Below are 14,819 nucleotides of genomic sequence, written 5' to 3'. Positions count from 1 at the left end.
CATACATTACTACTGGAATAACAATTATACCCCAATTTAATTTTTATTTTTTTTATTTTCTCCTTCTTGCCTAGCATAACCAGCTATGCATCCTCTTGGTGAGCCTTTGGAATGCAATCTTTTAATATGTTTTCCAACTCCTTGAGCATTTCTTGAGACTGCATTATTAACATTTGGTAACAAGTCATATACCAGCAGTACAATTTCTCTCTATTTTCCATTGAAAAAAATGAAAAAATATCAAGATGACTTAAACTTTTAGCAAACATTTCCTAAAATCAATAATGTCCCTCTGATGCTACCCCATCCTGTAGTTACTAGCTGCCAAAAGTAGGCTAAAAAATGCAACTCCCAGAGATGTTTAGGGATTAACAGATTTATTTTCACATAAACTTCCATGGCTCCCATTCCACTTCAACAGATCTGTGGCATCAGATCTCAAAATGGGACTTTATACATTAAAACTGCCACTGTGAATTGGTCTTGGAAGGCTGTTGCCAATCAATACAGCTACTAGACTATGTGTTGAGGCTGTAACAATGGTTCTCCCTTTGTGTGTTCTGTACCAATTTTAGTTTCGGAGTCATTTTCCAAGGCACAGAATGGTCTAAACCTGTGGTGATAAGGATGTAAGTCACTGTTGGCAGGGCTTCCTGGTCCAGGATAGGTTGCAATGGAAGCTCCAGTCCACAGCCTTCATGTATTGCTCACCAGGAGCCATGAATCCAGGACAATCACCAAGCCTGGATGTGATCCTATATTAGAGCAGTCGCCAGAACTGAATCATAGCCAAGACATTTTGAAACAGTTTCTTTGTCTTGCTAAGATTCAATTCGAGCCTGAAAAATAAATAAAATTGAGAGTTAAAAAGTCTTTACCTATGACCTACATTCCTAAACTGGATGTCTATTTTATAATACATGGATTATATAGAGATTATATACAAGCTCTATATAATTCATGAGAAAATGGTATTAAATCCTCTAATGATTTTAGCTAATCAGTTTTAGATTCAAAACTGTCTTTATAATTTCATTTTTCCAGTCCTTGAAGAGAGCCCAAAGAAATTTAAATGCTGGTTTTGGGCCATTTAAGTATGCTCACAGGATAGTTAGATCCATTTATGCTTTTGTGCACCACTAGGGCACTGTGGAAGGAAAAGGTGTGGTTTGGCATGGAAATAAATGCCTCACAGCTCCTCCCTTCCCTGTTGCTTTACACAACCCACCTGCTTACACCAATGTTGCTTTGAAGAAAAAAGCAGAAATTTCCAGCCTAGCCAGGGTTTGTGTGTCTGTGTGTGTGTCTGTGTGTGTGTGTGTGTGTGAGAGAGAGAGAGAGAGAGAGAGAGAGAGAGAGAGAGAGAGAGAGAAAAGCAAAGGAGCATGAGAGAGAGAAGCATGCAGATTTTGCTTCCAGATTTGGGCTGGTTGGAGTGAGAAAGTGAAAGAAATGCTTCAAGAAACTGAAAAGTATGTTTTTTCCTTTAAGCTAAATAGCTAGAAATTAAGTAGCTAAAAGCTGAACAGGAATAGCAGCTGGCTCTGGGCAATCAACCAGACATTGTGATAGTATACAAGGACCAGAAGACAGTCGTGGTGATAGATGTAGCGGTGCCAAGTGACAGCAACATCAGGAAGAAGGAGTATGAGAAGCTGGAAAAGCACCAAGGCCTGAAGGAGGAACTAGAGAGGATGTGAAAAGTAAAGGCCAAAGTGGTCCCAGTGGTGGTAGGAGCACTTGGGGCATGATTCCTAAGCTGGGAGAATGGCTCCAATAGATCCCAGGAACAACATCAGAGCTCTCTGTCCAGAAGAGTGCAGTGCTGGGAACAGCTAAGATACTGCTCAGAACCCTCAAACTCCCAGGCCTCTGGTGGAGGACCGGAGATTGCAGAAGACACATATCACCCAGAGGGGTGAGAGGGGATTTCATGTGTATGTACATATGTATGTATGTATGTATAAATATATAATAATTTTGGAGTAAATTTATACTGTGGTTCCTATCACTCTCAAAACCTGCCACAAGATTTTTTCATATATTTAGGAGACAATTTACAGTATTTTTCAAAGCTCCCACTAACAAAGGTAATGAAACATTTTTACCAAAGAACTAGATGTGGAAGGCAAGATTTGTTTGGGGTGGGTATATGGGGTGGGGAGTGTGTGTGTGTGTGTGTGTGTGTGTGTGGAACAGCGTAACATACTAAATTACAAACGGCCAACCACATGCTTATTTCTATATTTATTTACAATATTTCTATACCACTGTATCCCAGAACAAAACCCAGCAGTTCATATATAAAACCAAAACAATTAACTAAATGTGAACAGTTAAAACAATTATGTCAATAAAATAATGATACCACCCACAGGTGACAATACCAAGTCAAAGGCTCTCTGACATATCACGATTTTGGCACAGCATAGTGTGTGAGTCCAGCCTATAGCCGAATGTTATAACTTCATTAGACTAACTTCATTAACTGGAGTTAAAGAACCAGTGTAGAATACTGATTAAGATGTTGGACTAGAGCTGTAAAGATTCAGATTTAAGTCAGCCTCTCTTTCTCAGCCCTACCTAGCTCACAGAGGTGTTTTTGGGGAGACTCCCATGTAACTGTCTTGAACTCCTGGGGGAAAGGCAGGGTATCAATCTAATCCTGGCTCACATTCTGTATGAAAAGTTTCCTAGCTTCATAAGTAATTCAAAAGATGCTTTGATATTTGGGAGGTTAATTTTTGTCAGCTGAGTTGAGTTTCAATGGGCAGCTATTGCGTCCTTCCCAGTTGGAGTTGCTATGGAAAGATGAGCAAGTCAACTAGTTGCAATATCCTGAGGAAGGAGTGAATTACCCTGGCATATGATCTTGATTTAAAGGAACAGTGGAATTAATTGTTCAGCACTCAGGAAAAAAAAGCAATCTTGGAAATACACAAAATTATATACAGCCTTTTATAGAAGCATTTGAACTCAACAAACACAACTGCTGTATTAGGTGATGAGAGAAAACACATGGAATCCAGTCTCACACATGTTACTTTTTGTTCACGCAACACAATTCCCCGCAGTTCCATTTGAATCCTCAAAATCTGTCTGGAGACTAGAGGCACAAGGAGGAGCGAAAATGATCTCATTTCACTCAGTTCTGTAGGTGAAAACAAACCATTGGATTCAGCCCATCTTTTTGTACAAATATGCTATTTCATAGACAAGTTGATTTCATTCTCTAGTCCATGAAAATAAGGGTGTATCAGATAAACTGTGATACTGAAATGACTTCTGATTACATGATCTTAACTCAGCAAAATATAGTCCACCAATAAAATGCTTTAAATCTGGGATCAGCAACGCAGCACCCGTAGGTTATTTCTTAACCATCCTTTTGGCACCTGCAAAGGATTTCTGCTCTTCCAGATTAGGTTTGTTTAATATTAAAACCTTGGTTAACTGGAACTTTTGCCTTCATCTCCCCACTTTTCTAATAAGCTTCTAAATTCCACATGGGCCCCAAACATTTGTCAGAAAAAAGAGGGTGGGGAGCTGGAAGACAGAGCTCCATTGTTCAGTTGCGTGCCAAGCAGCCAATCAGCCTACCTATCAAAAAGAAGGAAAATGGGTAGGAGGAACTTTGCTGATACATAATCTGGGAGTGATCTGGATAAAGGACTAGGCTAAATGTCAGCCTACGAGGTAGACCACAACAGGAAACTTGACTCCACAGGAAGACTACAACTATACTTTATTGAGTAAAAGAATCTTGAAAGTCTGTGTTTTCCCTTCCTTCCCTCTTATACCCCAGGAGTCAGGGGGAGCCAGACTAAGTTTTCTTCTAATACTTTCCTGCTTCCCCAGGCTTAACACATGCTTCAACACCTATTGTTGTCTTAACACCTTCTATATTACCTTTGTGAATGTAGGCAAACTACAATGCGTGTGACTTGGGAGTGATGTTGGGGGGAAATATCTTGGATATTGGCCATGTGGAGTGTGAGTGTTTTGTGTGCTTGATGGAAAAAATGTTGACCCTAGCTTTAGACATTAACTCCTTAATGAAGATCTTCAAGAAAGGAACCACTCTGATAATACAATATATGAGAGACATTAATTTGACAAATCTTCCTCTAAGACACAAGTAAGAATCTTTTCTTCAACTTCTATTTTTTGAAGTACATTTAATTATCACAATAACCTTGAGAGTGTAGGACCAGTTCAACTATTAGGGGGATTGAGGTGGCTATTTCAGACAGCAAGTATATGGGAAGAAGGAAGCAGAATATTGGAGGCCACTGTTGTAACTCCAAATTGACCTGCTCCCATCCTCTAATTTAACATATTAAATGTTGCTTTCTGGTGTGATTATGAATGCTGTCTTGTTGCCAGAATGAAAGTAAGATTAAGTTGCAAGTCCAGCTGATGTCTCTGTGAGGCAAGGATGGGGGAGCCATTTTATATTTTGCTTTAAGCAGCACAAGATCTACTACTGGTTTTGCCTATGAAATGCAGTAACTGGTGACTTTGCGAGTGTCATGAAGAAGTAAATAACTGCACCTATATTTCTATGGTCCAGCTCTGTAGTATATGTACTACTCCACAATGATTTGTAGAGTTCTACAGTCTAGTTACAAGGTATATCTAAAGACTATAGTAGATTTTGTGTGTGTGTGTGCCTTCGAGTCAGTGTTGACTCCTGGTGGCTGCCTGGAGAAGCCCCTGCAATTTTCTTGGCAAGATTTCAGAAGTAGTTTGCCATTGTCTCCTTCTTAGGACTGAGAGAGAGTGACTGGCCCAAGGTCATTCAGCTGGCTTTGTGCCTAAGGCAGGACTAGAACTCATGGTCTCCTGGTTTATGGCCTGATGCCTTAACCACTACACCACACTGGTTCTCTATAGTAGATTTTAAGTCAATTTAAAGCATAGCAATTTGGATATGTTTTCATTGAATTGTACAAGACTCATGGCTGTTGGTGATTGAGCCCCAATCACTGCATGCTGTAGTTCTAGTAGAAACTGTGCTTAATTTAGATTAAGAGTCAAAGCATCTATGCTATATTTTTAAAATAAAGTACAGTTTAACCACCTATTTATATTTAATAGTAATAACTTCACCTAAAATGGAATAAATAGGACAAAATGATATATGCTACTGCTGTTTTCAAGTAAAAAATTTAAAAGCACAAGGCACAGCTCCTTATAAATTAGATCAAATCAAAATCAATTGATGTCTCTGTTCTTTAAATGAGAAAACTCTTAGATTGCACAGTTGAAGAATATTCCCTCCAAGGACCAAAACAATTTTAGCTTACAGGACCACTTTTAGCAATAACCTTATATCTATAACTGGTTCATGACTGCCAAAATGAGAAAGAAAACGAAGAATCAACCCTCTCTCTTTTTTATGGCCACTTAAAACTTATGAATAGTTCAGTGCATTAATAAACATGTTAAAATTGGTTCTTGCATAGCCTGTCTTTTACCAAGGCCTATTTAACATTTCATAGCCCCACATCTCCTCCTGTGCTTTGCAAGCTGGCAGCAAGTTCAGACTAGACACAGATACTCACACATCTCAATTAAGCAATAAATTGGGCATCTGTCTCTCTCTACCTCTGTATAGATGGAACAATATTCTCAGTGATTTTTTCGGACCAAAAGCTGCTTCCCAAACTGTCTCAGTCTTCCAGAATGTGCAGAGTGAGTTGGAGTCTAATAAATGACTTGCTAGATAAAAGTAGAACTTTGCTATAGCTGAACTCTTAAATAGCTTGGATCCATCAGCCTTAAGACATGTAATATAAAGTTTGGAACTATGAATCACATTTAATGTCACTATAATTCATATTTATATTATTGATTGTATATAATGTATGAATTGCATTATTTATTTTACTTTCAGTATTAACTGGGTTGGATCCAGAATGCTGATTAACAAAGTTTCAACCTTTCAGGAGAAAATGAATTGGAGGACAAGGGTTCTCTGGCACAGCACAAGAGGCGGTGCAATGGTTACAGTGAGGAGTGAATAAGTGGATACTGTATCACTTCCTACCCTCTTTCCTCCCGCTGGGAATTTATGCCGAATCTTGCTGCTTTCTTGTAAATAGAAGCACTCCTCCATTCTTGGCATGGCCAGTTTGGATCCAATCATACTGACCCAAGGAAAACAGAAGATAGGGGACTGATAGCCAAAAAAGGTATATTGTTTTTGTCATCTGTACTTCAGCTTAACAGTCCAATCATTTTAAGTATTGCACTATGGTTAAAAAAAAAAAATCCCTGAATAAGGGAACAGTAAATCATTTCCATAGTATGCCAATTATCGCCAAGGAGTGTTATCTTTACTTTTAATCCCCCAATATTGGATGGAACTTACGTTCAGGATAATGGGCATAGGAATGCAACCTCACAGTAAGTGGAGGAGTAGGGCACTGCAACTAAGGAGTGATACTGATATGAATCCAGTTGTACCAAAGGGAGCAGGGATTTCAAGATGATGAGAGGTTAAAATCCATCCTTTTTATACAGCATTACCTACAATTTAATTGCTGAAGAATCCTTTTTTACACCTTTCTTGCTCTGCTTGGCAGGACTAGAAATAATGGGTGGAAATGATCAGGAGAGAAACTTCTTAATACAAATCCTGATTAATTAGTGGAATAGTCTGAAGATGGTGAAGGACTCTTCTCGCTAGAGATATTTAAGCAGGGACTGGGTGGCTATCTACACACAGTTCATCCTCTCCTGCTGCATTGAGGCTGGCTGGGAAAAGGCCAGCCCTAAATGATAAAGCAGTGTTTTTCAAACTTGGCATCTTTAAGGTGTGTGGACTTCAACTCCCAGAAATGCTGGCTGGGGAATTCTGGGAGTTGAAGTTCACACATCTTAAAGTTGCCAAGTTTGGGAAAAAACAAAACACTGATTCAAATTATTACTTTCACTTGTTACATTTGGGGTGGCAATCTTTGCTTACTCCTACTTTGCAAAAGACTGCAGATTAGATTCTACAAATTACTGTGGTAACTGAGTTTGAAAGTATGAACTGATAAGGCTTTGACCAAACCATTGGCAAAAGCACTAGTGTTTATTGATTGCTCATTCCTAAATACCCCGAGGCTTGGTCTAGGGAGCCTTTACTGCCCATGGTCCCTGTGGCAATAGAGATCAGGGGCATCTAAGCGGTGAGTCAAAATAATCCAATATGGTGGCCATGACTACGCAATGCACACACAAAAAGGTGGAGCTTTGACTATGATCATTGATCCCATATTGACTTATTTGACCTCCTTGCAGTATCCCCATTACAATAAATAACACTAAGGAGATTGATTTCCAGTATTTTTTAATTCACCTCGTCTTGTATTGATACCCCATTACTGCTGTCATGGGGTACCAATACAAGAGGAGGTGAATTAAAAAATACTGGAAATCAATCTTAGTGTTATTTAAAGTATTATTAATAAATAATTATCAAACCCTTTTCTCTCCATTAAAGCAGTTATTACTAAATTATTTTCTACATATAAAGAAAACCAGGAACAAATTTATACCTCTTGCCTTTTGCAAATATTTAAGTATGGTACTTTGTTTGGGGAATTATTACAGAGAAACTTCCTGATGTCAATACCCCACTTAAATTGTACATACTGTGCATTCTCTGAAGAGACTTGAGGCATTCCTAGAGCTTCCTTCCCTTCTCCACATGCCCAGCAGGGAGAACTGGAACCCTGATCATCTACAATAGTTGCAGGCTAGTAGGGCGCCCCTGCCTTGACTTGACATCAACAGGCTATATACAGCTATCTGTACCTAGTAACCTGCCTTGAGAAGTGAGTGAAAAGCTGTAGTTCACATCTCAGAAAACTAGGGCTCCAGATCTGGGCTGCAAAAATCCGAACAATCACATGATGGCAGCAAAGAGTTGCTTTCTGTTCCATTTTGCTGCCATCTGGTGATCCTCCAGATTTTTGCAGCCAATATTTGGTTGCTCTGATAAAGGAAATTGGCAGCAAGCTTTGTTTTTCTTGGCTTCGGATTAGCAGCCAAACTGACGTTATGGCTTCCCCTAAACTCTCGGGGCAGAGAGATACAGACATTACATTATACCAGGCTCCTATATAGAGGCTTTTACATGACTTTCAGCCCCTTTCCAGACAGTGAGGGTGATTTTAAAAAAGGCTACAACATACTGATATTTACTGATGAGATTATATGGTTTAGTTTTAATAATGCTAATCAGCTATCAGGCGCTCCCTGAATCCAAATTCCCAGAAAATTGCTGTGTTCATATGTAGCAGAAACAATTACCAATTTAATTATAACTTAACGCCTAGTACATTTATTATGTTACCAATGTTTATCCACTTCATAATTGTCATGCCAGGCACATCCCAGCAGCCAAGACTGCAAAGAACCCACCCCAAATGTTACAGCTCAATATAGTCTACTTCTTCCAGTAGTCCTACCTGAACGGCTCTGATTCTCTTTCTCAGTCAAATGACTCATCAAGAAGAGCAATTCAAGATACCCTGGTCTTATCTATGATCAAGGTATCTCTCCAGCTAGGCTATGATAATAAAATATAGGATTATACTTATTTACTAGCTAACAGTCTCTGCAACTTTACCCTTTGATACGCTTTGCATCTATTTCTGCATTTTAGGTTTATTCTTAACACACTTGATTTTTATTCTGTGCATTTCGCCTGGCTTCTTTCATTCTTATTTCCATAACTCTAGACATGGAGTAGGACTTAAAAGTGGTCATTGACTGTAAGCAAGCCATACTATTACTATCTCCCCAGCCTTCCTGACCAAGAAAAATGCTTCAGAACCACAGAGCCATCTACATTCTCTATTAACTATTCTTTAGTTAGATCTGCTGATGATTTCAGTTCAACTGTGTAGCTGTCACCTTTCTTATGTACATATGGCTTACACACACACACAGAGTTTATAAGCAGTGTACATTTGCCAATCATTAACTAGATCAAACTTCAGTCAATTAACAATTTATTCTCAATTTGTAGTAACACACTGAACAAACTAACCACACTCTCCCTGGGTTAAAATGGGTTTACTATATCCAAGCTGCAAAAATTCAGACAACAGCTAAATAATAGCAGAGAAGTACAGAAAACTCCTTAAAATATGGTTTGTTTTTGTTTCAGTATAGCAAGTGAACACAGTCACAGCCTGCCCTTCCTTAAGACATTTCCATAAAATATTCAAGGTAGCTTGCAATCAGAAGGAAGACAAGGAAGGAGAACAGCACTCAATAACGCAAAATACAGTATCTGTCTTCAATCTCAGTAAAGACCAGTAATACAAGCGTTCAACTGGTGATTATTCATAAATCCACTGCTAACCAGCTGGTTTTCTGCCTGCCATCATGCTTGTGCTGTTGAAAGTAGAAGGCATGAAAATCAAGAAATCAGCCTTCACCGCCAAAAAAGGACCATCACCCCATCTCCGTGGCCGCCCTCTAATATCTACCTAGGATCTTTTGCCTCGCTCCTACTTCTCCGCATACGCTGCGCATCCATCGGAACCGGCAGAGAAGCGCCCGGCACCTCCGAGCTGGCTGCAGGAAGTTTCCTCTGACATCCAGAGCGCGCTCAAAGCCGGCCCTCCTATTTCTCCCCAGCTCGAAAGCCAGTGGCGTACAGCGTTCATAATGCAAGCGCAGCGAAGGGCGAGCGGCTCCGGAGCAATCCTCCTGCCGGCTGGGCCCCACCTCTTCTGGCTTCTTCAAAGGGGCCGCTTCTAGAGGTCGCCAGCGAGAAACTGCTGCTTGGAAGCGGCGTCCAGCTCTTCTAGGTCTTAAAGGGCCCCGCCGCTTGCACCAACTGGGCCAGAAGCCCCTCCGCGTCTGATCAGGGCGTGGCGGGAGCCCAGACGGAGCTTTTAGGCTTGAACGCAAGCGGGAAAGACCCAGGCGAGCCTTAATCGATTTACTGCGTGCCCGAAACACGCAAGACTCTAATGAAGATTTCTTCCTTTTCTCTATTTTCCCTTCGGGCTGGCGAGTACACTGAACAGTTCCTGGCTAGAGCCATCCCTCAGGAGGAAGAAAAAAGTGTGCGTTTTATTTTTTAAGGAAAGATGGGTTCATTGAATTATTAGTGTTCTCCGTATTGGTTTTAAATTTACAAGTGGTGTATAATGGGGATCGGCGGATAAATCCATAAGGTTTCCACAGAGCTGGATGGGAGATAGCATAAAAATTAAATGCACAGGAAGAGCTTAAAAGGCATTCAGGGGAAAGGAGAACATGGATACAAGCCTTTAATCCTTATGCAGTCATGAAGTCCTTCTAGCCATAGTCTTTAAAAAATCAGAATTGACCTCTTACATGCATATATACATATCCATCATGCTATTCCCTTTCTACACCTATACAAAGAAATAGTGAGCCAAAAGTTATTGGAAAGGAATTAGATAAGGAAAGGAAATATAACTGAATCTAGTTTACAACCATTATACCTCTCAATACCTATCTGTGCTTGCAAACCATCCTTTCATCTACCTTGTCCATACATAGCTTCCGATATCACCTTTTAATTCTTTACATTCTCACCTCTTTTTCAAGATCCCATCAATTCCATGGAATCATGACGTTCTCTCTTCTTCCCCTTGACACCTTCACTCTTACTCATTCTATATCAGGGTTCCTCAACCTTGGCGACTTGAAGATGCGTGGACTTCAACTCCCAGAATTCCTGGGAGGAACCCTGTTCTATATGACTAAACCACCCCAATGCACTTGTTCTGTATTGACCCCTCACTTGTCTATTCAATCCATGTGCATTCAATGCCAATTCACTTTTGACCCAGACTTTTCTTCTCCTGTTACACACACTCAAGTACCTCATTCACATACATTCAACTTCTCTGTTTCTCCTACATATTGACCTTACCTTCATACAGCAGAGTGGGAAAAAGCACATTTCATGATAAATGATATATAATTTGCAACAAGAATTGGAATGAAATCATAGCCATATACGCCCTACATTCCACCAGCTAGAAAATGCATGCAGTGTATTGACGCACACTTACATCATGCTACACTATGAAAAAGGAAAAAGCCCACAAAAAGTACATTAAAGCTTAACATAATGTGTGAACAGAGTTGTCAGTGTTTAATTCTCAGTGTGTTTATCCTGCAAATATGCTAGTTTCAATTACTTTTCTCCAATGCCATTAAAAACATGTATCATCTGCAAGGTCCAATCATGAGATTCAAGGAGCGTAGTGAAAAAATGGGACGAAAATAAAACCAAACTAATGGCCACAGGTACATCAACCAGTCTTTGAATTGACAGGACATTGAGGTGGTGGATAGCTTCCGTCTTTTAGAATTGACTAGCAACAGTAAAAGAACCAGCAGTCAAGAGATATAGCACTAGGTAGGATAAAATGTAGGTCATGAAAAAGGTGCTGTGACGTGTCTATACCTATAAAAAGAATTGTGCAGGTAATAAGTTTTTCCTGTGAAACTCTATGGAAGCAAAAGTTAGACACTGAAGAGCAGGACAAAAAGTGTACAGTACTGATGCTTTATTACTCTGGCATTGCAAAAGATTCCTAAGAATTCCATGGATAGCTAAGAAAACAAACAAATGGATCATAGTAGAAATCAATCCAGAATTCTCAATCAAGGCACAAATGACCAGGCCTAAAGGCCCAGATTATTTGAGAAGGCTATAATGCTGGGAAAGGTGGAAGGAAAGAGAAGAGGATGACCAGCAGGAAATTGGCTTGATTACAGCACCAATGAGTGCACCACTGGAAGACCTAATTGCTCAGGTTGGGGACAGGTACCCTGGAGAAGGCCTACCTATGTGGTTGCTAAGGGTCAACACCAACATTTTTTAAAATAATTTTTCTTGAGAATTTTATTGAATAAAAGACAAATAAGAAATATATAAAAGAAGGAAAGAAGGAAAGAAAAATTGCAGGAAACAAGTTAAAATAAAAGAAAAAAATTAATTAAAGAAGTAACTTTCAACATTCATTACAGCAGTTACAACCAAAATTATTATCCCTCCTCCCTCTTAAACATAACCATAATCCATTTGTCCCCTTATTCAACACTTTTTCAATCGTCCACTCTAAAAATAATTTTAGCTCTTTCCATCTTCAGCAAAAAGTCCAGGTTCAGTATTGTGCAAAAGGACTTATTTTATCTTCCACTGTGGGTACTTCAGTATATCTCCATTTTATACACATGTAATAATATTGCTGGCCGACGAAATTGTTGGCTACTTCAGAAGCATATATTTGTTTATGATAGATAAATTCATAGAAGAGGATTTATCTATCATAAATATATACTTCTGAAGTGGCCAGCAATCCTCTCCTCCCTTCTATAACTTTCACTCTGTTTAGCAATAATAATTTTTCTTTACAGGTAGTTGACTTACGACCATTTGTTCAGTGACCATTTGAAGTTATGATGGCACTGAATGAAGAGACTTATGACCCATGCCCAAACTTACAGCCCTTGTGGTGACCCCCGCAGTCAAAATTCAGGCGCTTGGCAGCCTGCCCACACGACCGTAGGGGTGCTTCAACTCCCCCCCCCCGCCTAACTCCCTCCATCTAGAATCTTTTGCCCCCCTGCCGCTCTGCTTCCTCCTTTGCTGTCTTCTTGTTCCTGCTGCTGCTGAGCCGTGCCTGGCTTGGCTGCCGGGCCAGGCTGGGGCTGGGCTTTGTGCTGTGAAAAAAAAGAAAGCCAAAGGCAGCCCCTTTGCAAAGAGCTCCTGAGTGGGGCTGGGCTTTGTGTTCCAAAAAAAAAAAAATGCCAAAAGCAGCAAAGGCAAAGGGGCTTTTGGCCCTCTGCAGTTCAGGAGCTGCTTTTGGCTCTCCCCTCCCCCCCCAGTGCAAAGCCCAGCCTCACCCAGCCCAGCCCAGCCCAGCAGCCAGGCCGGGAACGCCTCACCAGCAAGGGGAGTGAGAAGACAGCAAAGGTTGCTGGGGCGGCAGTGCGCAGGGCAGCAGGGGTCTCTGAGTGCATGGTGGTGAGGGCGACTGCCGCTGGACTGGGCTGGGGCAGCTGCAGCTTCCCGGGGTGTGGCAAGCAGTTCCAGAGCTGCGTGGTTCTGGGGTTGCTTGCCACCCTGCAAGGCAGCCAAAAGGGTAGAGATGGGGGGAGATGGGTGGGTGAGGGGAGTTGGAGGCAGTCCCTTACCTTACTGAGGCTTGGGGCTAGGAGGGGCCAAGCCCAGAATGGCTTGGATTGGGGTGGGTACTCACTTAATGACCCACGATTCTTAGTTAAGGACAGCAATGGGACGTGCCAGGATTGTGGTTGAAATTCTGGTCCCAATTGTGGTCGTAAGTCAAGGACTACCTGTATTTCAAATTTATAATCCATAAAAGGGGAGTAAAAAATAAAAGAGAGGCTTTTTTTCCCCATGTCCATAACACTGGTCCCTTTCAGGACTCAGTACTTCTGTAATCATGTGATCTTCCCAGAACTTCCTGTTTCCCTTCTTTTTCTACTTATCTCTTTAACATAGTCAGCCAATCAGCTTCCTTAACTAATTTAAATATTCTTCTTTCCCATGAAGATATATATTATGTTTATTGAATTCAGAAATACTTTAAATGAGGCAATATTCCAAATTTAACTGCCCCTTTACTCCATTTTTTAACTTTATTATTCCAAAATCCCAGTAAGCTTTTTGCATTTAATTCTTTTTAAATCTTTGAAACTGGCACCTTTTTACTTTAATCTTTCCTGGATTGAAGATATGCTAACCAAGGTGGCTTTAGTTTGCTCCATTTAAATATGCTTTAGAAAGTGGATCAGGCAGACCCAGTGTCCTTTAAACAGGCTTCACACAAAGCTGTGAGCATGGTGTCTCCTGCGGCTCCTGGCGCTCTACTTGCAGATCTACTTCCTTGTGAGAAGCTACTCCCCCTCCCCCATGGAGCTCATGTGGGCGATCTCATGGCTCCTCCTTGTCTGGAGAAGCTCCGTTAGCTTGGGCATGTTGTCTGGCTGTTGGTCTTTGTCTCTGCATCATCCCCGCTGTTTCGCAGAGACATGCTAGTCTGCCATGTTTTCACCCAGAAATCAGACAGGATCAACACCGACTTAATGGCACATAATCAATCAATGAATCTACGTTCAAGTGGTACACACAGAGAATACTTCCATTTTTCAAGTTCCAACTTAAGAAAAGCAAAATTAACAAATGTAATCAAAATACTAGGTATCAACTAGAATTAAAAACGAATGTAAAACATCCCAAGTTATAAAGAAAATGTTTCAGATGGGTAGATAAATTATTTTAGTCTTTATAGTGCCACAAGGCTATCATATCTGTTACAGTATACATGTTTTGTGGGCTATGCAATTCACTTAATGAAATGCATAGATTATATATTAAGACTGTGCACACTCTGAAAATTATCTGCATGTTCTCCAGACTCCACACAAGCACATTACTTTTCTGTTATTCATTAAGACTTTTGCAATCAGAAGCGCTTCTGAACCATTCTCAGCATGCACAGTCCTATTATATATACTAATGGAAGCAGGGAACAGTACAAAAAGAAGAGGTAAGTGGGAAATAAGAACTGTAGGTCAAGATGTTTACTAAGAGACAGTGGGTCATTTAACACTATTAGAAATGTAACTTAAATCAACCAGCACTCACATGCTGGCCTGTATAGTAGGGGTATTCCACCATTCATATCCACTTGAGTGTTCTTATTTGCAAATCCTCAAACATAGAGATGAGGCTTCTTGATATAGATCCGAATATGTGCAAAGCTCTGCCTTCCCCCAAACTGATACTTTCAAAT

General features: G+C 40.4%; 1 protein-coding gene across 1 annotated transcript in view; it reads right to left on the bottom strand.

The window, feature by feature from the left end:
* Window positions 1–11,404, bottom strand: part of TTC39A (tetratricopeptide repeat domain 39A) — a 57,281-nt gene extending 45,877 nt beyond the window's left edge. The window contains exon 1 of the mRNA XM_088128469.1: window positions 9,495–11,404. Coding sequence (XP_087984595.1) covers window positions 9,495–9,544 — 50 coding nt within the window. The 5' untranslated portion in view covers window positions 9,545–11,404. The remainder of the gene's footprint in view (window positions 1–9,494) is intronic.
* Window positions 11,405–14,819: the final 3,415 nt, after the last annotated feature.

Source organism: Python bivittatus, unplaced genomic scaffold (genome assembly GCF_059951505.1).
Source record: "Python bivittatus isolate LINGU-HERP-01145 unplaced genomic scaffold, Pbiv_v1 ctg000700_np1212, whole genome shotgun sequence".
Classification (NCBI taxonomy): domain Eukaryota; kingdom Metazoa; phylum Chordata; class Lepidosauria; order Squamata; family Pythonidae; genus Python; species Python bivittatus.
The sequence above is the reverse complement of the archived record's forward strand: the minus strand, read 5'-3'. Positions and strand labels throughout refer to the sequence as shown.